The sequence below is a fragment of the Mya arenaria genome, chromosome 3 (assembly GCF_026914265.1).
Source record: "Mya arenaria isolate MELC-2E11 chromosome 3, ASM2691426v1".
Lineage (NCBI taxonomy): Eukaryota > Metazoa > Mollusca > Bivalvia > Myida > Myidae > Mya > Mya arenaria.
The window spans coordinates 6,620,122-6,645,569 of NC_069124.1; the positions used below are offsets into that span (position 1 = coordinate 6,620,122).

Here is a 25,448-nt window from a genome sequence, read left to right on the forward strand (position 1 = left end):
ACTTATGGATGCATGTCAAAATCAGCAGAGTAAAGTCTAGAAAAGCAGACACCTTGAATGAATAATGGATAATTATGCTTCATATATAACTTGAGGTAACTAATTAGAACGTTTTAACCAAAATGTCGTACTATACGTTATAGTTAATTAATAAATACTTATTAACTAGGTAATCTCATATTGGCCCAATTATTTGTCCTCGGTAAGCAGTTTTTGTCTGAACCCGTACAGCTTATCTCGAACAAATAACTTGATAAATATGAAATCACCAAATTAATAACATTATGTTATCCTTAAACATCTTAGTTTCTTTCTGTCATCAAAACTTATTTGATCACTCCTGGTAACAGATAATCAGCAGACGAATAACGGAACCTAATTGGTAATGGGGTTGTATTTAACGTTACTTATCAAAGACGAGCCACAAAAGGCAATATATTAGCAAACCAGAAGTAAAATAATGTTGTTCTGCCTTACTGAAACATATATTTAACGTTAATGCGTAAACTTTATTTTAAGACCATGAAATCTTGCTCTATAACAAACCATCGGGACTACGGTACTCATTTTTATAAAACATCGTTAATGTCCGTTATAGTGCGCGTTTTAAGTGCCCACGGTACACATCTGGTAAAAGTCATGATGCTTATATAAGTATTGTTCTTGGTTACTATTTGTTAATGTTTCACTTCTGTTTGATAAAAACAGTATTCACTATTATTATTAACTTATTTTAACATACTAGATCACATACACAATACCCAAACACTACTTCAAACAGGTGTTCCAATGATAATCATTAAATTCACGTGTTTCGTCACGCCTAGCACACCGCCAGACACACTTCTAATGCGTACCCATCAAATAAGCGGTGCTCAGCTTCTCTTGAATATATCCTGCTTTTGTATCAAAACTCTTAAGATTCTTCTGTACTTATTTGGCGGAAAAAAATGCAACCTGGACAGGTAGGCACTTATACAATGGCGACAGTATAAATCAAAACGGAAGGTTGACGAAGTAACACGTGTTTACATTTCTAAAATATATTTTTTCTTATATACGATAATTAGAATAAATAATGGAAATATTACAATATCGGAAGCACATATTATTGGCATAATTATAGCAGATATAATAATCCAAAAGCCCGACAACTATGGTTTTGCGTGAGACATGTGTATACACTGTTAACATAAAAAGCAGAACAAAACAATTCAAATACTTGAAGCATGTAAACGAATAAAACAAAGCAGGTCAATGACTTCAATGCTGAATAAGCATACTATCAAGACTTCTGTTCGGAATATATAAAAAAACGCTGATAAAAGAGTTCCTAGAAGTAGACATGTAAGAAATATGGTTATACATCTGAATAGGGATCAGTTATTTTATACAAGTTTTATAGTAATATGTACATAATGAGCGAAGCGTTCGTTGGAAAAAAGCTTATGCTTTGTTTAAATTTGCAAACAAATTTACATAAATGAAACATGTTTTTTTTACATTCATCTTTTACTTTTATCAAATATAGCATGACGACATTTTCTTGTAACAATTTAAGTAGCACTAAATTTATGTACGAGTATTGCTCCTTTTAATTGACGAATTCGAATATTTAATTTCAATTTCTTCGACAAGAATATCGGTAAATATAACTTAAAACTAGTGCGTGAAGCTCCGTTGGCAGATAACTGTACGGTGCCGACCTCGTTAACTCCGTACTTGGAAGTAAGCTCCACATTTGTCCCAAAACGTTCATAAAAGGCGCAATGTGTTTTAAAGATCATAGTAATACCGGCGTTCTGCAAAACGAATGCAGAAGAATTACCAGTAAATGAATCACACAGACGTTATGTAAAGTGATAGAGAAACAATACCATGTAAAAGACTAGCGCAGACATATGCCATCTTGTTTGTGACGCTCAAACTGATTGCACATATAACAGCTTTACACAATCAGCTTTATATATCCATTCATTGGATAATATATGAATACAGGCAATTGATAGAAATTATTGTCCGCGATTTTTCAGCTTTGTTACCTTAATATAGAAAAAAGTATTAAATATTATGCATCGTCTTAAGATGCATGTTAAAACAATCGCGATCTAAATCAAACATTTAGTTTGATCAAATTCCGATTCATAGAACTAGCAAAATAAGTCTAAAACGTTCGCTCTTTATAGCCAACCGCAATCAATTATCTGCGTTCATACGTGATCAGATATTCAGGATAACACTGCAAATCATCATACACCACGAACTCCCGAAATAATTTCTTGTTGTCCCCGACAACAGAATCATAAATGGAATCGTGGGTCTTGCAGTCATCCCTTTTGCACTTAGTGCATGGAGGTCGTCTGTATTTCTGCGGGTTCGGATTAGTGCATAGGTAACATTTTCCAAGAGTTACCCGCATCAGAAACATTTTCTTTTCCTTGCCAGTTCCACCAGTGCGAGTCGATGAATCATCTGAAAGAACAAGAATTAGATTAAACATGTTTACATTGTCACAACAAACCTATATATGCTAGCATATATATATATAGTCTTTTCCTAGTTTTAACAAAAAAATGGAAACTATAGGAGCATCCCAAAGGCCCAAAATAAACAATTTATCAAAGCAAATACAACGCTGACAAATAAACATGCCACATATTTCGAAACAAAGAGCATGCTCAACATTTAGTACCAGTGTATTGATCTGCCTTTGAAGCCTTTTCAGCACCATATATTCCCGAACCAAACATGGCTTTATCACTGCAAAGACGATGATCTAGACCATTATTGCAAATGGTTTGTATCGTGTCTGGTTTTGTTCCGTGAAACAAAAACACTTCGTTGATCTCTGAATAGAGATCTTTTTCCATTGTGTAGGATTGGTCATTGCCTGTCGTTATTTCACCGGAACTGTTTGGTAGTTGTCCTACGGTCGGCCAGCAGCCAAGTTTTTCGTTCGACAATTTAAGAAATATTGCCTGCCTTTTCTGAACATACTGGCGAAAAAGCTGAGGATTTTCTATTCTTTGTATTTTTGTTATCCACAACTTGCTGTACATTAACTTTTCTAGTCCTTTGGCGTCTTTACCATATCCAATCTTTGTTGAATCAAACGTTCCATTGACCATTTTTACAATTCTAGTATAGGTTCGGCAATTTGCATCGATTGCAATCTTTTTATAGTTTTTACCGAGTGCACTTTTGCATATCCTTAACATTTCCGAAAAGGTTGTGTTGTCTTTATACAGTTCCCAGTAATTTGGAATGTTTGCTTCTTTAAGGGCCATGGACTCTGCAAATTCAGCAGTGCCTCGTTTCACATTTTTTCGACGCGGGCGTTCTCTTGACTTTTCGGGATCAATTATCAACAACTTCAATATTTCTTTGTGAGCATCAGAAACGTTTTCCTTTTTCCCCTTTAGAATGTAGTGTTTATTACCTAGAAAACGAAACTAGTAGAATATAGCTTGAATTTATCTGTACATGAAAACAAACTCGCATTTTGCATATTGTGCTAAACCGAAACAGCAGTGACCTTGATTTGTGGCTTAATACTTCATGCTAATGTATTTCAAAGATAATTTAAAGGTTTGTTATACAAGTACCTTTGATAGACCGGATGTTGTACTTGCTGATTATCTTCACGATTGAATCCTTCGTCTCTTTCGATATATGTTCCACTGTGTCAAATTTCTCTTCTAACAGAAGTTCATCCCTCATTGTTTCACTGATTTTACTCCTAGCCTTTATACATTCGTCCTTACTTTTCGCAAACACCTTGATTGTGATTTTGTCTGTTTTGCTGTAGTATGGGGCCCTTTTTTTATTCTGTGAACGTTTCGAGTGTTGCCGTCCTCGTCGCTCTAAAAATCAATCCAATATATAAATATATGGTTCTTAAAAATATAATTTTGGCCGCTAACGTCATTAATATATGGAAGCTGAAGCCATTAAACTTTTTAGTGCGGCTTGCAATTTTCACAGCGCCGGAACATTATCGCACGTTTATTCTAATTGCTTTTATCAATGAAACACATCAAAAGCGCTTGATATATATATTAAAACAATAACTTTCACTATCTGTTATTTTTGTAATCATTTTTATTGGAGTTAACATTGTTCCCGACCCCGCCCGTTCATCAAGTAAATAGATGGTCAAGTACATAATTAGTTAGTTAAACCTGCAGAAGTATAACGTGAAATAAAGGGAAAAAAGCAGCACATGCTTGTCAAACATTATGCCTCCCATGAGCGCCATGTTGTAAAGAAAATTTGGACAATTAAGTGTATTATGCATGGACCGAAATAGCAGCTGAGTTGACATTGACGTTGGATGCCTTTGAGGCAGTTTTAAGATTCAAAGAGTGGGGATAGTAGGTACAGTTTTTAATCGTGTTCAGATGACGACTGATCTTTGCAGATACGGATGTATCCTCTTAGCAGCAGGGAAAAAGTAAATATGATGTAATTTAAATGACCAAAACGAGTTGTGAACTTGACCTTTGACCTCAAAATCCACAGGGGTCATCGACTAGTCGTCCCCAACCTAAATGACAAGTTTAGTTAGGGCCATGGGTGCAGGCATCGTCGAGCTGTCACACAGACATGCGTGTTGCGATCAAGGTCACTGTGACCTTGACCTTTGCCCCGTTGACCCTTTCAATAAATAGGGGCCATCTACTGGGCAGGCCAAACATGCAAGTCCAGTTTAAAGGCCATGGGTGCAGGCATTGTCGAGTTATCATTCGGACAACCTTTTCTCATTCAAGGTCACAGTGAGCTTTATCTTTGACCCAATGACCCATAAAATCAATAGGGGTCATCGACTGGTGAGGCCCAACCATTATGTCAAGTTTGATGAACATAGGTCCAGGATTTGTCGAGTTTGTGTTCAAGGTCACTGTGACGTTGACCTTTGACCCCTACTTAAGGGTTTTCTACTGTTCAGGACCAACCTCCAAGTCAAGTTTGAGGGCCATGAGTGCAGGCATTGTCGAGTTAGTCACTAGGACAACCTTTTCGCATCATGGTAACTCTGACCTTGAACTTTAACCCGATGATCCCCAAATTAATAGGGGCCATCTAATGGTTAAGCCCAGTCTCAATGTTAAATTTGATGGCCAAAGGTCCAGGCGTTGTTGAGTTATCACTCGGACAACCTTTCAGTATTCAACGTCACTGTGATCTTAACTTTTAAACCGATGACCCCTAATATCAATAGAGGTCATCTTCTGGTCAGGCCAAGTCCTAATACAGGTTTGATGGCCATAGGTCAAGGCAATATTGAGTTATTATTCGGACAGTCTTTGACAACTTTTTCCCATTAAAGGTCACTGTGACCTTGACCATTGACCCGATGACCCCAAAAACAAATAGGGTTCATCTACTGGTCAAGCCCAATATTTATTTTCAAGTTTGCTGACAATAGATCCAGGAATTGTTGAATTATCACTCGGAAAGCTTTGGTTTACCGACGTACAGACCGACCGACCGACCAACCGACCGACCAACCGACCGACATGAGCAAAGCAATATACATCCTCTTCTTCGAAGGGGGCATAATTAATATATGTATAAAGTTTTTACATATATTAATTATGCCCCCTTCGACTATAAACCATAAGTAGATCATCCCGTATGCATGTTGAATTAATAATATTAGTTATATGTATTTACTGTTTTTTTTTTGGTTTTTTTTGCTTTTTTTAAAAGACATACATATTTCTATTTAATCACTCTCCTTGAAGTGGCTGTCGGGGCTATGCCATTTAATCAAGGCCTTCGTAAATCTTTGGCACCGGAATTGTTCCGGTAATTTTCTTTTTAATATTATTAAAAAAAAATGTTTTATATCAATTAAGACGTTTAATGACTGTTGCGGTTATTTCTTTAAAACAATGTTCCCTTACAGATATATGAAGTATGTAGCCCTGTGCGTCCATGAATTAGAATTACGTGGTTAATGATAAAGAACGTAACCAGACAACTATAAAGGATACGCATCAATAAACATACAAAAAGAAGCATATATGTGCTCTTTATGGCAAAGAAAAGATATTTGATTAATTGGCAAATGCATGTTTATCAGAGAGAATTGGTGTTCAATACGGAATTTCTAAAACCGGTTAACTGAAATTTTAAAAAAAAACGCCCAGGGCAGTTTTTAAGAAATTTAGTTTGCGTTAGCCGCTCTTTCTAATTATGATATGTTTAATTACGGATTACATATAAAGATATTATCATACGTTACGAGTTTGGTTTGCACTCCAAATCGGATGGTTATAGTGTTGACTCATGTATTGTGTAACTGACATTTATGTCAATCTCGATTTTAAAAACGTTTATATTGAACATCCGAAAAAAAGGGCTAATACATGTACCAACCTGATACGCGAGACTGTGCATGTGTCTCATGATACGTCTTGATTGAAGTCTGTCTAGATCTTATATCAGGTTCACTATGCCGGTGTTGTAATGGCTTATCGTTCTGCCTGCGAACAAATTGGTTGTTCGGAGGTGCATTAAATTGCCGCACCTGAGGTCTCTGCAAACCAATTTGACCGTGCAAATTCGACGCGATAGTCATTGCGTGTTGTGGCCCTTGGTGCCTGGAACCTGGTGATGATGATCGTACTTGCGCAAGGGCAGTTTTTAATTCATCAAACGTACCTTTGTCGTAAGCCATAACGGTTATCGTCTAAAATAAAAAAAATAAAAAAGTAAGTACAATGTGACACAATGTATCAAATATGTAAATGGAATGTATTACATCTGAAATCTCATGTTAAAACGTGATAAAACAATACTATCACTGCAAGCGGTAGAATATCCCAATACGCCGATTTTCTATGAAAAGGCAGAATTGTGATATAATGTGCTGGTAGAAGGCATATAGTTGTTGCATTATTATACACAAGTTTGAAAAAAAAATAACATAAAGAAATACAATATTAAGGAGAAATTAAAATTCACAAATATCCAAATATGGCCTGGACAAACTCCGATTTTCAAAGGCTATCAGATTAGGGGACATAATGAAAAGAAATGCAGCGCAGGATTGTGGTTCTTAATTAATGCAATTCCCCTTATTGTATCTATCAATACGTGTTGTTTCTCGTCAATCCCTTAAGTACTTTCAAAGATAAGGCTCGGACAAGAACCACTTATGAAAACAAAATAATTAAGGGGGATAACTTAATATGCATAATAAAATTGTGGTTAGTGAACTATATTTACTCTCAGTGATATCTGCCTATATAACAAGTTTTATTTCAATCATTTCAGTAGTTTTGAAGTAATGAACCAGACAAGCTCTTATTATGAAAAATGGTTAAGGGATGATTACTTAATAAATATGCATGATAGGGTTAAGGTTTATTTGCAATGTTCTTTCTATCGTTGTAATCTATCTAAATACTAAGTTGTACATTTTGCTAAACATATTGTTCCTGTGAATATATTAATAAAATTTGAAGATATGAAGTTCACTGATTGTAAAACAATAAAGTTATCATATAAACCAATTAAAGGGTCAACTATGGAACATTTCTGTGAAATAATTGTGAAAAAAGGTCAATGGTTTCTGAAGAGATTTTCAAAATTTCACTTTTATTGAAGGAATCTGTAAGAGGTTTAGTTGAAATTGTCACAGTGGTGTAGTAGGATCAGTTTTTTTAAGGAAGATGTTGACGATGGACGACGGCGGACGACAACGGACGGCGGATAATCACTCTTTTACTATAGGTCACACCGAGCACAGACTAAAAATCACACAGCGACAAGTCCATATTTTGCCTTATATATCAATATCAGAGATTCAGATATTCTCTGATAAAATAAACATTTTTGAAAATATAAAGCAAACAATTTTTATGAATTCAGTTCATGAATTCATGAGTTAAATTAAGGCTGATTAAGTCTATTTTTAATATGTTCTATGATGTTCATAGAACAATTTAAGTGAAACGATTATGGCACACTACCACGTAGAAAATATCGGAATGTCAAGGAAATCACAACTTAACATTTAAAATCTAAAGCAATTTTTATAAATTTATAAATATGGTTCAATTTAAGCTGATTCAATCATTTGTAATAATATTTATATGATCTCCATTGAACAATTTAACAAAACAATCATGATAGTTTACCATAAAGAAAATATACTGAAAGTCAAGTAACTGTTCATTTTAACATCTAAAAAATGCTAAAATATGTTAGTTTTATCAGTTTACCGACTTTAGACTACAACGGACAAGCAGTATCGTGGAAAATTCAAATACTACATGAACTATTTAGACATGTTGTCCTTATTTTATTTATTGTCTTTACTACGCATTCTAACATGCAAACCAATTTCCAAGTAATTATTTCTTAAACATTTGTAATGTTCAATCGAGCTAAATTTAGCATTAACTAACGCTTGACAATATGCAAATATCTAGACGTAATTTCGACACATTTTATCTCATTTTCAAAATGATGTGTTCGATTTGAAACAACAACTTGTTGATTTTTGACATTTGTTACACATGGTTGTTCTTTAGTGTTTTGCATTGTAAATGTTCTGTGAAGTCTATCTTCCCTCAGCTGTTGCATATTCGGCTTAGACCGAGCTATATTTTTCGCAGTTGCCGTTTTATAACTCCAAATGTAGCCAATCTTGATAAACCTTGCATGCTTGTAGCATGATCTTTCCTTAGACAAAACATTGTAGTATTCAGCGTTTGCTTGGAAACTATTTTCTAACATAGTTGTATAACCATGAGTTGTATAACCATGATCATTGCCATTTTTTCACATCGTCATAAGCATAGGCCATGCATTAAAAACCAAGAGTATCATGGACAACACTTCCTGATTATATGAGGATATTTAAGGAAACGTTGTCATGTATAAATTCAATAGTCACTCATTCCCTGTGTGATTTCCATCACAAAATTAACACCGCTGACCACACTTAAATGATGAAAGTCCGCATTTGACTCCCAAAAAAGCTTTTAAATGCCAATTTAGTCAGCTTAAAAAGTCTGTGGAGGTTGACCTCCACGAGCTAGGTGTCACATGTTTTCCATCCACGATCATTTCCTTGTCACTAACCAGGGTTAGGACGGTCACCTGAGCCTTGTCTGTGGTGGTAAACTCCGATGTAGCGGTTGAATCTTTGTTTAGATGCTAGTTTAACTGAAACTGGTTGGGTATTGTGAGGCATATGTCTCCCGAATCTAAAATATAAGGTAGGTAACTCAATTTTTCATTATTCATTGGACGAACGCTTTTGGTGATGTTGAAAAAGAAAAAAAAAGGTAATATGTAGACGCTAATGGAACAGACACCATGACTCTGAAAGTGTCATGCCAGCGTTGATTTTATTAAATTAGTTTATATTAATATACTTAAATCGTTTGGATTTCTAGGTCAAAGGTGTAATAGGACAGAGACCTTGATAGTTAGATCACTGGCTTTGATCCGTGGAAGAGGATCTGGCAGCTTCTCCGTGCCCACATCCACCTCATCATCATGTCCAATGACTTCATAAAAATAATGCACAAAAATCTAACAAGAAAAAAAAAGAATTCGCTTTAAAAAAACTATTACAGTCTGAAAAATAAGTTAAAATAAATATAATAAAATAGAATTTACTCAGTATCACACTACGTTTTTGTTTTAAAAACAAGAAAACAAGAACAGGCTTACCTGACTGATAACCTGCATCTTCAAGTACCTCAAAAGCTATCTGTGAGACAGATTGATTCTATTTCAACAAGAGGGCAAAGATAACCCTATATCGTACGTCTGATTATACGGACCAACACATTAGTGGTTAATTTTAATGTTGTTGCTTGCCTAGGAAGTAAGTGGTTGCAAAGGAAATTGATGGTTTATAAGGAGGTAGGTCTTGTTAAGAGAAATCAATAGTATTTCTAGGAAATTTAAGATATGGTCAACTGGTTGGTCCAAAGACGATGGAGGAAATGGCAACTGAAGCCGGCTGCGTTTGAAGTACTTTTTCTGATAAAGTCATCGGTCGATATTGATGTACGTATTTGGTAAGGAACAAGTCATAGCTTGTTGGTAAGGAAGTCATTATCTACTGAGGTAGACCTTGGTCGCGAGTGGTTTTTAAAGAATTTATTGGTTGCTAAGGAAGTCATTGCTTGATATGGAGGTAGGCAGTTGCTACAAAGTAAGTCGTTGTTAATGAAGTCGTTGGTTCCTTAGAAATGCATTATTTGCTAAAGAAGTCGTTGGTTAATAAGGAAGTCATTGGTTCCTAAGAAGGTAATGTGTTCCTATGAAAAGCATAGATTGCTAGGAAAGTCACTGGTGGCTAAGGTAGTAAGTGGTTGCTAAGGAAGTAATTGGTTGCTCACGTAGTCAATGATTGTTAAAGATGTCTTTTCTTGAAAAGAAAGACATTGATCGTAGAGGTAGTTGCTAAATCATTGGTTGCTTAGGATGTCAGTGATTGATACGGAAAAAAGTGGTTGCTGAGAAAGAAAGTGGTTGATGAGGAAGTCTTTGTTGGAAAGGAAGTCATTGGTTGCCTGTAAAGTTAGTCTTTGATCAAGAAGTAATTGGTTACTAAAGAAGTCATTTGTTCCTTACGAGGTCGCTGGTTGCTTTGGAAGAAAGTGGCTACTTAGGATGTCATTAATTTGGTTAGGAAATCATTGACATCTTAGTGAGTCATTGGTCGCTAAGGAAGTCACAGTTTGCTCAGGAAATAAGTTGCTATGGATATGGGAAGATACTTACCACTAAATATAGCTAAAAACTATGTTTTTACCATAAGTATATAGAAAACCTGGGACTGAGATTCTCGTAGCATGGCCATTGCTGACCCCGGGTTAAAATCTGAACAATCTTGGTAAAGGACCGAAACGTAAGGCTACATAACCAATATCAAGGGTCTGAATCTTGTGGATTCAAAGAAGTAGATTTTCAAACATTGAACTATATCAGTATATAAAAAACTGAGACCCCGGAATGGGTCAAGCAGTATTTGAACAAATTTGGTGAAGATCGACTTCAAAAGGCTACATACCAAAAATCAAAGGTCTGTGCAATGCGGTTTAAGAAAGGAAGATCGGATAGGGGCCAGATTCGAGACAGGAACAAACATTGAACAACATATGAGCACAGTATAATTGTGGTGTATTAAAACGTATTAATACCAATATTTCTGGCTATTCTTGGTGAACATTGATTTAAGAAAACAACCTCGTTCGTCTCGATCAGCCATCGTTGGAAATTCCAATAACTTAAAAAGGTATAGCGAGGAAATACCTTACGTTACTTAAAAAGTAACATCCGAGATAGACCGAAAACGTCCGAAGTTCGACACGATTTATGTCAATGTTATCCGATAAAACTCGAGTGGTATTAAATGGCTAATAACAAACACGAATTCCGAACTTAACAGCAAATTATATCTAAACTCTACCAACATCCAATGACTACATTTTAAACAAAAATCTACATTCGTTGCATTTACCTGTAAAGAGGAGCCTTGTTGAAAATGATCAGTCATAACTTGAAACATCAGTGAGGCAACAGATTGAATTGGATATTGGTATAACTGGCCGCCTCCTAGTGGTGGCATTGCAAGCGATTGGCATTGTAAATTTTCACTCGAGTCCAAAATCATCTTCATAACCTCGGAGACGCACTGTACATATATGCAAGAAAAAAACTCAGATACAATTTTGAAAATAGGTTTGAAATAAAAATGAACATATTAGTAGTAGTTCAAAACCTCAGAATAAATTAATAACAGCAAACACTTTCTTATATGAGGTTATTTATATCCTGATATTGATATAAGACAGTTAACCTCGCAGTTTCTTCCCTTTTTCAGACCGACATGAAGAATGTCTTTACACCCAAGGCCGCAGCCTGTTGTAGTTATCACAGGCGTCCGCACTGCTGAATCAAATTCCTAAATATAAAGAATAATTGGCATTTTGAGATGTTTGTCAAACATTATGCCCCCTTGAGCACCATGTTGTCAAAAATATTTGGAAAATTGAATGAAATATGCACGGAGTGAAATGACAGTTGATTTGTCATTGACATTGGATGCCTTTGAGGCAATCTAAAGAGAATGTCTATTCAAAGAGTGAGGATAGTAGGTACAGGTTTAAATCATGTTTAGACGATGACTGATATTTGCAGATACACATGTATCCTCTAAGCAGCAGGGAATACGTCAATATGACGTAAATTCTAATGGCCTATATGCGTTGTGACCTTGACTTTTGACTCTATGAACTCAAAAACCAATGGGGTCATCTACCTGTCACCCCCAGCCCTTATGTCATGTTTGAGGGCCATAGGTGAAGGCATTGTAGAGTTATTACACAAACGAGCTTTTTGCCACCAAGTTCATGGTCACCTTTGACCCGATGACCCCTTTAATCAATAGGGTTCATCTACCTGTCTGGCCCAACCTCCAAGTCAAGCTTGAAGGCAATGGTTGCAAGCATTGACAGGTTATCACTAGGACAACCTTTTCACATTCAAGGTCACTGTGACCTTGACCTTAACCTGATGACCCTTAAAATCAATAGGGGTAATTTTCTGGTCATGCCAAACCATTATATCAAGTCTGTTGACCATAGGTCTAGGAATTGTCGAGTTTGCATCCAAGGCAAGACTGAGGGCCATGGATGCAGGCATTGTCAAGTTATCACTCGGACAACCTTTTAGCAGTTAAGGTCACTGTGACCTTGACCTTTGACCTGATGACCGCTTAAATCAATCGGAGTCATCTACTGGTAATACCCAACCTTCATGCCAAGCTTTGATCTGCCGATGGACCGACCTACCGACATGCATGTGCAAAGCATTATATCCCCGCTTCGTCGAAGGGGAGGGGGTGCATAATAACGGGACGAAACATCCCAAAATGATGACAAAGTGAAATGACTAAGACATGATCTATCTGATTATTAGTTCAAGGTTTACCTCATATAACATTTCAGCTGAACAAAATCGATTTTTTTACAATAATTAGTAAACATTGTAAGGCCTTAATGCCAAAAGTTCCCTAAATAAATCGGTTACCTTGTGCTTCCCAAAAAGGTTTTGACTATTGATAATTTCCTTAAATCGATTTGCTCGTTCTTTTACTAAGTAAACATTTTCTATATATTATCAATACAGACCATAACGAACAAGGTATGCTCAAGAAATTTATTTTCTTTCTTCATAGCTATTAACTTTAGCTTATTGTTTTTATAATTGTCGGTGATTTTGTTAAACAGTTGTACGATCACGAAAGACGTTAAATAACGATATATCGATATTCGTTATTTCAAACGATGCAAAACCAAGTGTGAAACCTTAAGAATATTGAAAAATATAATCATATATGTTGATGATTCTTGACGTAATAATATACATATAATCCTAATTTCGTACTCCAATGTGTTACATGAATTAAATATTGTCTTTTCTAAAAAATCAATACATTCGTGTCATTGTGCTCATGGTAGTTTAAACGTTATAAAATAAGACTAAAACTTTCTTGAACATCCCTTATATTCATACCATTTGCAGCCTTTGTCCGCATGATTCCAGGAAGACTTTCGACACAATACTCTCTCTGAGTTGCATATCTGGGGACAAAATGTTAACCAGCACATCGGCCTGTAGAAAGAGTATAACTGACTACATGTTCCAGACAGTTACATTATGTTCGCAATAAATACTCCGTTCATTTTGTTTTTCCTTTGGATAAATAGTGATATAGCAGATCATGGAATAGCGAATTTAGCGTCAAATTAATACTTTAACGGGAACTGCATGGACTCTCTATTGTTTAGCATCCTGGATATTGCAAAAAACATCCAGAAAATGTATGTAATAAACGTTGTATATATTTTCGTTGATGGTTTTTAAATAAACATCGACAGCCAATTGTATTAAACTGGATAACTCATTGGTTTGGTCAAAGTGAGCCAAAATGATTATTGATTGGTCAGTATTTATCCAATCATTTATTAACCAATAAATTCATCTAAATGTTCAAACTAGCCAAAGAAAACACGTGTAAAACTTATCAAAGCTTTACACAATTGACTTTAAATTAAAAGTAAATATTAGGTATATTTGGTAGTGCAACATGCTAATCGCCAATTATTTACTTCCAAATCGTTTTCAACAAATGGATCAAATTTGCAATATATGCTTACATGTTCTTTTACGAGTTCACCTTTTTTGATAACTATGCTCACGCCTGAAATAGTTTCACTGTAAGAAAGTGGCGATGATGACTGACGTCTATTTCGGAACTCTTGATCATGGGATCTGTACAACCTGTAATTTCGTTTCAGACAGCAAATAACTAAATACCAAAGCATAACTTACTAACATTCCACTGAAAACCCGGTCTTGATGTGTACAGTGAAAAACATAATTAAAAAGGAATCGAATATTGTATCATTGCCGTTAAAATTAGACGTATACTACTTACCCTTCTGTAAGAGACATTTCACCCGATGACCTTAGAGACTCGCGCAAGACTGCTTGCAATGCTACCTCGTCAGACTGTACCAATGACAAGTATAGTTAAAGTATGCGAGTTAGTTAACACATGCAATATCAATATCATGATTTGTCATCTACATAATCACAGAATGGTACAAGCAAAACGCATGTTATAAAGCAATTTATTGCATAAAAAACCTACTAAATCTGGAGGCTGGAATTTAGTCAAATTGTTTCTACCGCTCCTCGGTTTTGCACGAACAGCCAACAATTGTTCCATGTCTTGAATATTCTCAGGATGAGATCCTATGCCCTCAGATTCGCTTGAACTACTTTGATCCGACGAGAAAACGACCTCGGAATCTACTGACACCCTGTCAATTAATCATTTTGGTATGAACGTGATTTTTTTCTACAACACTACTATAATTGCCTATGTATAAGTCAGATATATATTCAAAAGTTATGTCAATTGAACAGTTTCCTGTCACTTTGACCCTCGAGTCTGTCAGTAAACTTGTTAAACAACCGTAATATTTTTAATTTAAATTTCTTGTGGCTAATTTTTTTCATCACGGTAATTCTGGTTCAAAAACTTAATCGAGAAAACATGACACTCAATTGCGAACTAATTAAGATGTGAATCTCCGTCGCCATTGCATGCTATTGGAGCAAACTTTTCGGTGTTTGATTTGTCTATAAAATGTGCAAATGATACAAAGCATATACAGACTTAATGTTCCACTTTCAACAGAAATAGGTATACATGTGTTTAGATAATTCTTCCGTTACGCATACATCAAAGGTATATTAGACATCAACTTTTACCTAAAATCAATAATAACTCGAATTGTGTCCACAGTACACGGATCCCACAATATGCTGCCTTTGTCTCACAAGCTAGGGTCATTTATTATTGTCCAAACCCCGTCAATATGCATCAATATAATGAGTTCTACAACTTAATAATACCAAAAACCGTCAAAGGCAGCGGGATACGAAACTACTTCATCACCCACACAACACTTCCCTAAGCCTCCCTAAGCCTTCATAATTAAACTCTTTGTTTTAAAGGTTTGTTGGTTTGAGTGACACAAGACCATTTGCCAATTTATCTTAATTCAAGGGTCATTACTTTCGTTTTACAAGTGCAGCGGGAAACGAAATCCCTTGTCCACAACTTTATATTCCCACTTACATTTCCCTAAGCTTGCATTCATTACCGAAACAACAGTCCCCGAAGGTTTCATGCCTCTTGGAAATAAAGTTTTGAGTGAAACACGTTCGCATAGTACATACGGACGAAATCACGGACATTCTAATGCACAGACTAACAATGGCAACTCTCAATCCCCACCCAACCCCCATTTTTGTTTGTGCATAAAAACGATGTTGGCTAATACCGACACGAACCTCGATCGACCTTTTGTAGGCGGAATAATCTCCCCTTCCTTCGAGACATCGAGCCAACAGTTGAATCTTTCTTCACATGTTGTAAGAAAATCGTGTTTCAATCCAGGTTTAAAGCCCGTCATCAACAGCCAAATGTCGGCATCTGTAGCAGTTTTCAATAGCACGTTAACAAGTACACAGCCAGTATATTAGCTTGTTGCAATCTTAAAGGTTATAAAATGCATTCATAGACTATAAGGATACAACGTTTGAGAATTTAAATCCAAAATACCTGGTAATTTCAACAAAGTTATATGTATTTGTTTGTACAATCTAATATCAAGATCCTTCAAGCGGTTCAAACGATATGGATCGAACACGAAATATATCAAATCATAGGAAAGTTATGTATATGACTTATGACCTCTTAGTGTGACCTCGACCTTGAACCGAGCTGGTTGTAAAATGCGCTCTGCACATAATCTCAATATGGTGAACATTTGTGGGAAGTCATTTTAATATCCATTTTGCTGCTCGAAATATATGAAGCGGACACGAAATAAAGTAGTATTATAGTCTATGATGCTTGTCATCTCAAGTATGACCCTGACCTTTCACCGCAATGGTTGTATCATGTGCCCAACAGATCGTCCTTATATGTTAAACATTTGTAGCGATTAATTTCAAAATTCTTCAAGCGGTTACAGAGTGTGTGAACATGATCTAGAAGCGAGCTTGTTGCAACATGCACTCTGCTTATTGTCTCAATGTAGTGAACATATGTTGATATTTATTTTAACATCCTTTCAGTGGTTCAAGATTTATGGGGCAGGCACAAAATATAGTCATTTTATAGTCAACTGACCTTTTACCTCTAAGTGTGACCTTGAACTTGAACCGAGTTTGTTGTAACATACACTCTACAACTTGTCTCATTATGGCGCACAATTGAGGCGTGTTCTTTAAAAATCCCTCAGAGGGTTCAAGAGATATCGATCGGACACGAAATGGAGTCATATGACCTTTTACCCCGAAAGGTGACCATGACCTTGAACCCAGCTGGTTTTTGCATAAGCTTTGTGCATCGTCTGAATACGGTAATCAATGTGAATTATTATTTCAAGAACCTTCCAGTGCTTAAAGATATATGGAGCGTAGACGCAATATAGTAATAAAATAGTCATATCACTTTTGACCTCTTAATATGACCTTGACCCTGAACTGGGCTGATTGTAAAAAGCGCCATGCACATTGTCCCAATACGCTTAACGACTGTGAGTTTTTTTTTATCTATCAAGCAGTTGATGAGATAGTGGTGCGGACACGATTTATGATGGATGGACGGACAAACGGACATGGACGGACATACGAACGGACGGGCGGACAACTCTAGCAAATACAATATGTCTGCATTTTCATTGGGGCTGACATAATTAGCTTACCGTCGGTGCAAACTTCCTTAAAATCAAAATTTTCACTCCAAATTTTATTGGTTCTCGATTCGATGAATTTAATGTCATCTTCATCCCCTTCAACGTTAACCACGAGCTTATATTCTGCACCATGTCCTGTTTCAGTCCACGTGATGCTACCCTTCCTTTGGCTATCGGAAATATAAGTGTGATATTCATAACAATATAGTACAAGAAAAACTGTGATACAAAGTATCACAGCGGGCCCACAAACAGATCTACCATGTAAATATTTTGAAGTTCGTAATTGTTAATGAACAAATAATAAATTAAAATGAAAAGATTACACTAGCTTATTTCGCCATTAATGATTCATGCTTATTTTTTTCCGCATATAAACATTTCATTAGCAACAGTTTGCCTTGTTTTCCACAAAACAACTTCGAAAATACAACAGCTTTAAAAGAAATCATTTCTTAATTAAAATGATCAATAATGGATTGGCAAACAGCATTCTTTTGATCGTTCTTTGATGCAGTGCAGGTAGTTTTTCACAAGTTGTGAGGCTCATATTTAAAGCTACATTTACAATTAAAATGTTTGGTTCAAACAATTATAAATGAAACACCTAAACAGTAATTTAATCCGTGATATCTCCTCATCTTTTTACCAAACCAGCAAAAAAATAAAAATTACTCAATTCATTTCAATGATCGAACTGCCATTTCAATAAAAATACACAAACATCCGTCTTTACGTACACTTAAAGGAGTATATAAAATAAATAAAACAAAATAAGTCTTAAAAAATCTCATTTCAAAACTTATTTTGTTTCCTTCTTTGTCTATATGGTCAGCAACTCTACTCTATTTCTATATCGTCAGCTAACTCGTCAGCACTTTAGTACGTGCCCAGAAACGTTGCGAAAACAAACGTACGAAAGACTGTGTCTACATTATTGATGTCAAAAGTAACACCGTTTATTTAATGACGAGACAATCATTATGGTAAGAACGACAACTCATGTATTCAAGGGAAAAATTGACTGCGTCTACATTTTCAGCTTAAAAGTACTCGATTTGTTTTAGGAAAAAGAGTGGCAGCGGCCCGCAATAATACATTTTAAAACCCATTTAAAAAAACAGTAATGTGCCTATGAGATTAGTGCTCTATCTTCTGTCTATTGAAAACTATTTCTTTCTTTTTTCGTATGTGTTATTTGAATTTTTTATTTAGATAATGATATACTTCGCTTACCTCATGGCAGACTCCACATTTTGCAAATAACATTTTTTGAAACATCTTGCCTTTGCTCTATATAGTTCCACATGGCCAGCAAGTTTTGGTCTTGTACTCTGAATGTTTTTCAAGAGCTTATTTTCAAAATCATCCGCTATTGTTTTAGAAAAACTACAGATAAAAATTCCTGACGAACTCGGATAAACTTTCGTGGTGTGGTTAGCAGATGTCATTCCAGTGACCGTCATTTCAAGAGACTTAATATCAATACCTTTCGTTAGAGCCAATTCTTTTACAGTCAGGCAGTCGTCAATAAACTCAAGCGCTCTTTTAAGTTCATCTGCGATAAAGGCATACATGACTATCTTATTTAAATGCATGTCCGTCTGTATTTCAAATGCTGCTTGTATCTTTGCATTTCGAAGCTTAGTTCTCAAGCACTCCTTGCACTCAGCTGTGTTGAGAAACTGTGCTAACTCTGCTTGAATGATCTTTTCTTTGTTTTTCACTTCACTGAGACATTCATACAGGTTTATTTCTACGGATTTGAGCTCTTCCTCTGTAGTAGCGCATATTATTACTTTTCCTGCCTTTTCATCAGTGTTACAACTGACAGTTCCACTGTTCAGCTGTTTAGATCCAAAACCATTGATGATAAGTAAAATGACCTTATAATGAGGGAGCGATATCTCAGACCGACAGTCTTTCCTCTCACCACCCGAATTGCTTCTTTCACGTTGTCCTCGGTTAAACTGTCGGCCTATACCGACGTTTCCAGAAACTCGACTACCCAATATTATTGGAGGAACCTGTACAGGAACATCCATGTTTTGAAAGGACGATGATGGAAAAACGCGTTTTCTTTCGACAGGATGAGGTTCATGATCAATTAACGGAGCTGCGTTTTCAAACAAATCAATCTTGTGTTCCATAGGCATTTGACTTGTGTCTCCTATTCTTAAACCCGTCGGTCTAGTCGGGACAGGCGGTATCAACTTCGGGCCGTCTGCTTAAAACAAGAGAAAAATAAAACATGTTTGCCTGACTTATGGCAGCCATTCAGTCATTTCTCAGTAAAAGTGTATTTGGATTACGGTAGTGAACAACATCCCTGTTTGAGGATAGGTTTCATAGTTATTCGCCTGCTCTTCTAATTGCTGTTAAAATATTAGTTCCAAATGATTTATGGTTTCCAGTAAAACATGTATGCGGCTTTCTTACTGCAGTAAATTAGTTCAATTGAGTATATAAAGTTAAGCAGATGGGCAATGCAAGTTGTACAGATAGCTGTGTAATGGTTGGAGTGGTAGCCAATATGTTTATATTAATATGACAATGGTCAATTTTATGCAACTTTTAAGCAAAACATTTAAGTTATTTATCGCTATTTTGTTTTTAAAATACCTGTTTTGAAAGATGACCATGGCTGTTCAATCAGGTGGCATTTAAATTGTTGATCTTAAATCAAAAGGGGTCTACAATAGAGATCTACACTACTAAACTCCCTGCCAAGTTTAAAAACCGTAAGTCCAAGACCTATCTATACATCAATCGGAAAAAGGTTTCTCGTTCAACTGCTACTTTGACCTTTAATCTGCTTATCTCAAACTAGGGGCGATTTGCATGTCATCAGCAACATACCTTCCAAGTTTGAGGACCTTAGCATAAGCATACTCCAGTACTAGATCAATCGGACAAGGTTTCGTGTTAAAGGTCACCGTAACCATGACCTTTGACCTCAAAACCGATAGTGGTCATCTGCTTGTTATGTCAAACCTCCCTTACATGTTAGAGGACCGTATGATCAAGCGTACAAAGCGTAGTTATTAATCGGACACAGTATGGTCTACTGACCGTCATGCGAAAAGCACTCTCCCTCGAACGAAAGGGAAGGTTGTACTTTAAGCTTACAGTTAAGTCTTTAAATGTGATATTGGATAATGACGGTAAAGTTGGAAGGTAGTTGGTAGTTGGTAGTTGGGGATTCGAATAATCAACTACTTACCAGTTGCCAGTTGGGGATTCGAATATTTAACTACCTGCTACTTGCCAGTTGGGGATTCGATAAACACTGTTTTAATTCACTTTTATTGGTATATTCGCCAGTCGGATATTCGACCATTTCCAGTCGATTATTCGCGAATATTCAACTGCAAACCAGTCAGTAGTTGGGGATTCAGTTTATGTCTTTATGTATGGTTTTAAAGGTCACATATGGGAAAATTAATCGCCAAATGTTTCTGTATACATGTACAAATATGTTTCTTTGCGACAAGCACTGTTTTAATTCACTTTTATTGGTATATTCGCCAGTCGGATATTCGTCCATTTCCAGTCGATTATTCGCGAATGTTCAACTGCAAACCAGTCAGTAGTTGGGTATTCAGATTATGTCTATATATATGGTTTTAAAGGTCACATATGGGAAAATTAATCGCCAAATGTTTCTTTATGCATCTACACATATGTATCTTTGCGACAAACACTGTTTTAATTTACTTTTATTCGTATATTCGCCAGTCGGATATTCGACCATTTCCAGTCGATTATTCGCGAATGTTCAACTACTAACCAGTCAGTAGTTGGGGATCAGAATATGTCTATATATATGGTTTTAAAGGTCACATATGGGAAAATTAATCGCAAAATGTTTCTTTATGCATGTACACATATGTATCTTTGCGACAAACACTGTTTTAATTTACTTTTATTCGTATATTCGCCAGTCGGATATTCGACCATTTCCAGTCGATTATTCGCGAATGTTCAACTACTAACATGTCAGTAGTTGGGGATTCAGATTATGTCTATATATATGGTTTTAAAGGTCACATATGGGAAAATTAATCGCCAAATGTTTCTTTATGCATGTACATGTATGTATCTTTACGACAAACACTGTTTTAATTTACTTTTATTCGTATATTCGCCAGTCGGATATTCGTCCATTTCCAGTCGATTATTCGCGAATATTCAACTGCAAACCAGTCAGTAGTTTGGATTTAGATCTTTTCTATATGTATGGTTTTAAAGGTCACATACGGGAAAATTAATCGCCAAATGTTTCTTTATGCATGTACACATATGTATCTTTGCGACAAACACTGTATAAAATCACTTTTTCTCGTATATTTGCCAGTCGGACATTCGACCATTTCCAGTCGATTATTCGCGAATATTCAACTGCTTACCAGTCAGTAGTTGGGGATTCAGATTATGTCTATATATATGGTAGATGCATAAAGAAACATTTGGCGATTAATTTTCCCATATGTGACCTTTAAAACCATATATATAGACATAATCTGAATCCCGAACTACTGACTGGTTTGCAGTTGAACATTCGCGAATAATCGACTGGAAATGGTCAAATATCCGACTGGCGAATATACGAATAAAAACGAATTAAAACAGTGTTTTTCGCAAAGATACATATGTGTACATGCATAAATAAATATTGGCGATTATTTTTTCCATATGTGACCTTTAAAACCATATATATATAGACATAATCTGAATTCCCAACTACTGACAAGTTAGCAGTTGAATATTCGCGAATAATCGACTGGAAATGAACGAATATCCGACTGGCGAAAATACGAATAAAAGTAAATTAAAACAGTGTTTTTGTCGCAAAGAAACATATGTGTACATGCATAAAGAAACATTTGGAGATTAATTTTCCCATATGTGACCTTTAAAATCATACATATAGACATAATCTGAATCCCCATCTACTGACTGGTTTGCAGTTGAACATTCGCGAATAATCGACTGGAAATTGTCGAAAATCCGACTGGCGAATATACGAATAAAAGTGAATTAAAACAGTGTTTGTCGAATCCCCAACTGGCAACTAGCAGGTAGTTGAATATTTGAATACCCAACTGGCAACTGGTAAGTAGTTGATTATTCGAATCCCCAACTACCAACTACCTTCCAACTTTACCGTCATTATTGGATATACCTTTCTGAAAAGTAATCGGTCGATAAATTAAATAAACACAATTAATATTTATCTAAAGGTGATAATTACCGTTCTTAGTTTTGAGCAAATGGCGATGTAACGTTTCGAACAATGGATAAACCATTACATCCGCCCCATTAATAGTATGACCTTCCTTTGACAGTATCGATTTAACAGCTGAAATTTATAAAGCAAAATATTAAGTATTCAATGACATTTTATCTGAATAAATCGCATTAAAGATGCTTAATACTTATGTAAAAAAACTACAGAAACAAGCTCAGTAGCCAAACGTTTAAACATAAACTCCGTTTAATGGCACTGGGTAAACGCCAAAGACATAGAACACTAAAATAAAAAAAAAAATAAAAAAAAAAAAAAAAAAAACATGAAAAAACAGCAAAAAACTCCACAAAAAACACAATGCATATATACAATATAAAAAAAACTAGGTATGCTTGCCACGGATTGTTAGGTACCGCCTTGGAACGATCAGGAAAGTGTAAATTTCATACGCACAAAGCATGAAACAAACAAATAATTAAAGTTATTTTCATAATTGGAACGAAATCGTAAATGTTCAATGAAAACACTTACCGGACAGATCATTGATCCTAACTACGTAAGTTCCGTTCGCTTTATTATCAACGTCAATAACGCTACCGTCTAGTCCCCCGGATCGTTTGTTCTCGAAGTACAATTCTAAAAGCTCGTCTGTAACATCGTGCGGAACATTTTTTACAACCACTCCGTTTGGCTGTCCCAAAGCTTGAATCGTAACGCGATTTCTACACAGCCGTTTCTCCTCTAGACGCCTTTCCCAAGCGCTAATATCTAAAACCAAATTACAGAGTATAATATTTAGATCATTAAGGTATACAAGCATAGAAGGTTTCCTTATTTCGATCTTTCTCATCAATTTGTATTCAATGTAAAAACACTATTATATAAGGTGCATATCATATTGAAAAAAAACAAAACTTTCATAATCTTATTCTTTTATAACATAGTAATACTTTTACTAATTAGTTTTCAAAAAGTTATCCAATACTTTAAATTCTTGAAATAATTTTTTTTTCAGTTTTATTGATAAATTTCATGTTCAACTAAATGTTAAATGTGTATTAATTTCAATCAAGTTCAATATTTATATGAACATCTGCAGAAACAAGTATAATAGTCGAAATGTTAAACATTACCCCGTTTAATGGCACAAATTGCTTCCTACCCACCGTGCATCAAGAAATAAGTTTATCTACCGGTCTAGTAAATCAAAACAAATCTGTTTATGATCATGTATATAACGATTCTGTTGTAAAAACCAACTAACTGGGTAAACGTTTATCACAGGTTTAACACTCTTTTTCAATGTTAGTGAAAATCAATACGTTTGATTTAACATGGGTTGGCTATACAGTACACATAAAGTACATGTACAATTGATAGATTGATAGTGACATAAATTGTCATTTTGGGCTTCATTTGATAAGCATATAGTATAGTTATGAAAAGATTCTGATTATACATAAAAAGCATTAATGTGTTCTAATCAATTAAAGGTTGTTCATGTGTGTGTGTGCGTGTGTGTGTGTGTGCTACTAATTGCCTGGAACCGAAGATTGAAATATAGGCAAAATTATATAGAAAGTGTCCGATGTCCTATATTTAAAGTGGTAATTCAATGTTCAAAATTAGTAGAAGAGCTATGGTTATCATTTTCAGCAAACGTAAACATTACAAAGATGTTTTTACCAGATACTTAAAAATACAACTATAATGGGAAAGCGCATGTATGCACGCATAACAAGAGAATAAGAATAACGCAACATTCTCCGTTATTTTATTAATTGACCTTGCAAGTTTATCTTTTTTTCTATTGCAAAACAGCCAATAGAAGTATAATACGATAAATGCATGATACCAGTCTGATAGGTATTACACCTCGAACAACAAGCGTTCTAACCCTTACGATGTATCAATTGTTTATAACCTCAGAAACGTTCCAAACCTTGATCCGTGACCGCTGTTTCAAATTGAACCACGGCAACAGAAGGGCAGATTTTTTGGCGGTTAAAGGACGTCACGTTCCGTTTACATATCACCTCAGCATAGTTCTTGATGAGGTCGTCTTGTGTCTCAGGTGGAATATTCTGCAAGATGAGTATATTAAGACACTGTGTTTGTAGCGTGACTGGTCCCGTTACAGTTTTCTCCGTTAAGGTTGTTATGTTTGATTTTTTTTTATAAATTTGACAACAATAAGTATGTAAATATAAGCTGTATTTAATTGATTATTTTATTTTTCGTCCGTACATATTCCATAATACGATTTGCATTGTATGCTTGCAACGTCTGAACTGTTGGCAATATCGAACTTATTCAAGCATAATCGTAAAATAGTGTAAATATTGATATTGAATTAAAGTTATTCAAAATTACAGTCTAAAAGCAGTTTCTATGAAGGACTCGAATAGTTCATGCATTTAGTTAAGCTAATATGTTAAAACAAAACTATAACTAATTAAAAACCATAATCAAGCATAGGATGTATTAACAAACAAAGTACCGTGAGGACTAGGCAGTTTGGCCAAGAGTCTGGCTTTTTTGGACAATCCATCATGGCAAATGGAGACGCATCTGGAAACCCATGCACCAACGAAACTGAAAGGAATGATTATTTAATATATGTAATGTTTCATATAAATGATAGTAGTCAACATTTTTATACGCATAAGTGAGTAAGAATGCAATAAACTGCCAGACCGTTTAGTATATGACCATACTGTGTTTTGCCGTTTTGACAAGTTACTTATTTGGAACGCCTTTGTTATAATAACCGGTTTGACCATTCAGAACTCCTCGGTCATTTTTTATCAAAAACAACCTCGGATGTATTTGGACGGTTTACATATTCAAAAAGTGGTACTAGTAATCTTATTTAGCAG

General features: G+C 35.4%; 1 protein-coding gene across 3 annotated transcripts; it reads right to left on the reverse strand.

Moving 5' to 3' along the window:
- Nucleotides 1-25,158, reverse strand: LOC128227915 (uncharacterized). 3 transcript variants are annotated; one of them, XM_052938851.1, is made up of 18 exons: nt 25,070-25,158; nt 24,512-24,653; nt 23,101-23,337; nt 22,573-22,680; nt 19,941-19,994; nt 18,555-19,545; nt 17,328-17,488; nt 15,907-16,048; nt 14,696-14,867; nt 14,480-14,553; nt 14,199-14,322; nt 13,555-13,653; nt 11,837-11,941; nt 11,498-11,671; nt 6,385-6,697; nt 3,606-3,863; nt 2,693-3,439; nt 1-2,472 (listed from the first exon to the last, which is right to left on the reverse strand). In XM_052938851.1, the coding sequence occupies exons 1-18, from the start codon at nt 25,121-25,123 to the stop codon at nt 2,201-2,203; spliced, it is 4,227 nt and encodes a 1,408-aa protein (XP_052794811.1). In that variant the 5' UTR covers nt 25,124-25,158; the 3' UTR covers nt 1-2,200. The 3 variants fall into 3 exon arrangements, with proteins under 3 accessions (XP_052794811.1, XP_052794813.1, XP_052794812.1); XM_052938853.1 differs by lacking the exon at nt 19,941-19,994 and having other exon boundaries at nt 18,555-19,542; XM_052938852.1 differs by lacking the exon at nt 19,941-19,994.
- Nucleotides 25,159-25,448: the final 290 nt, after the last annotated feature.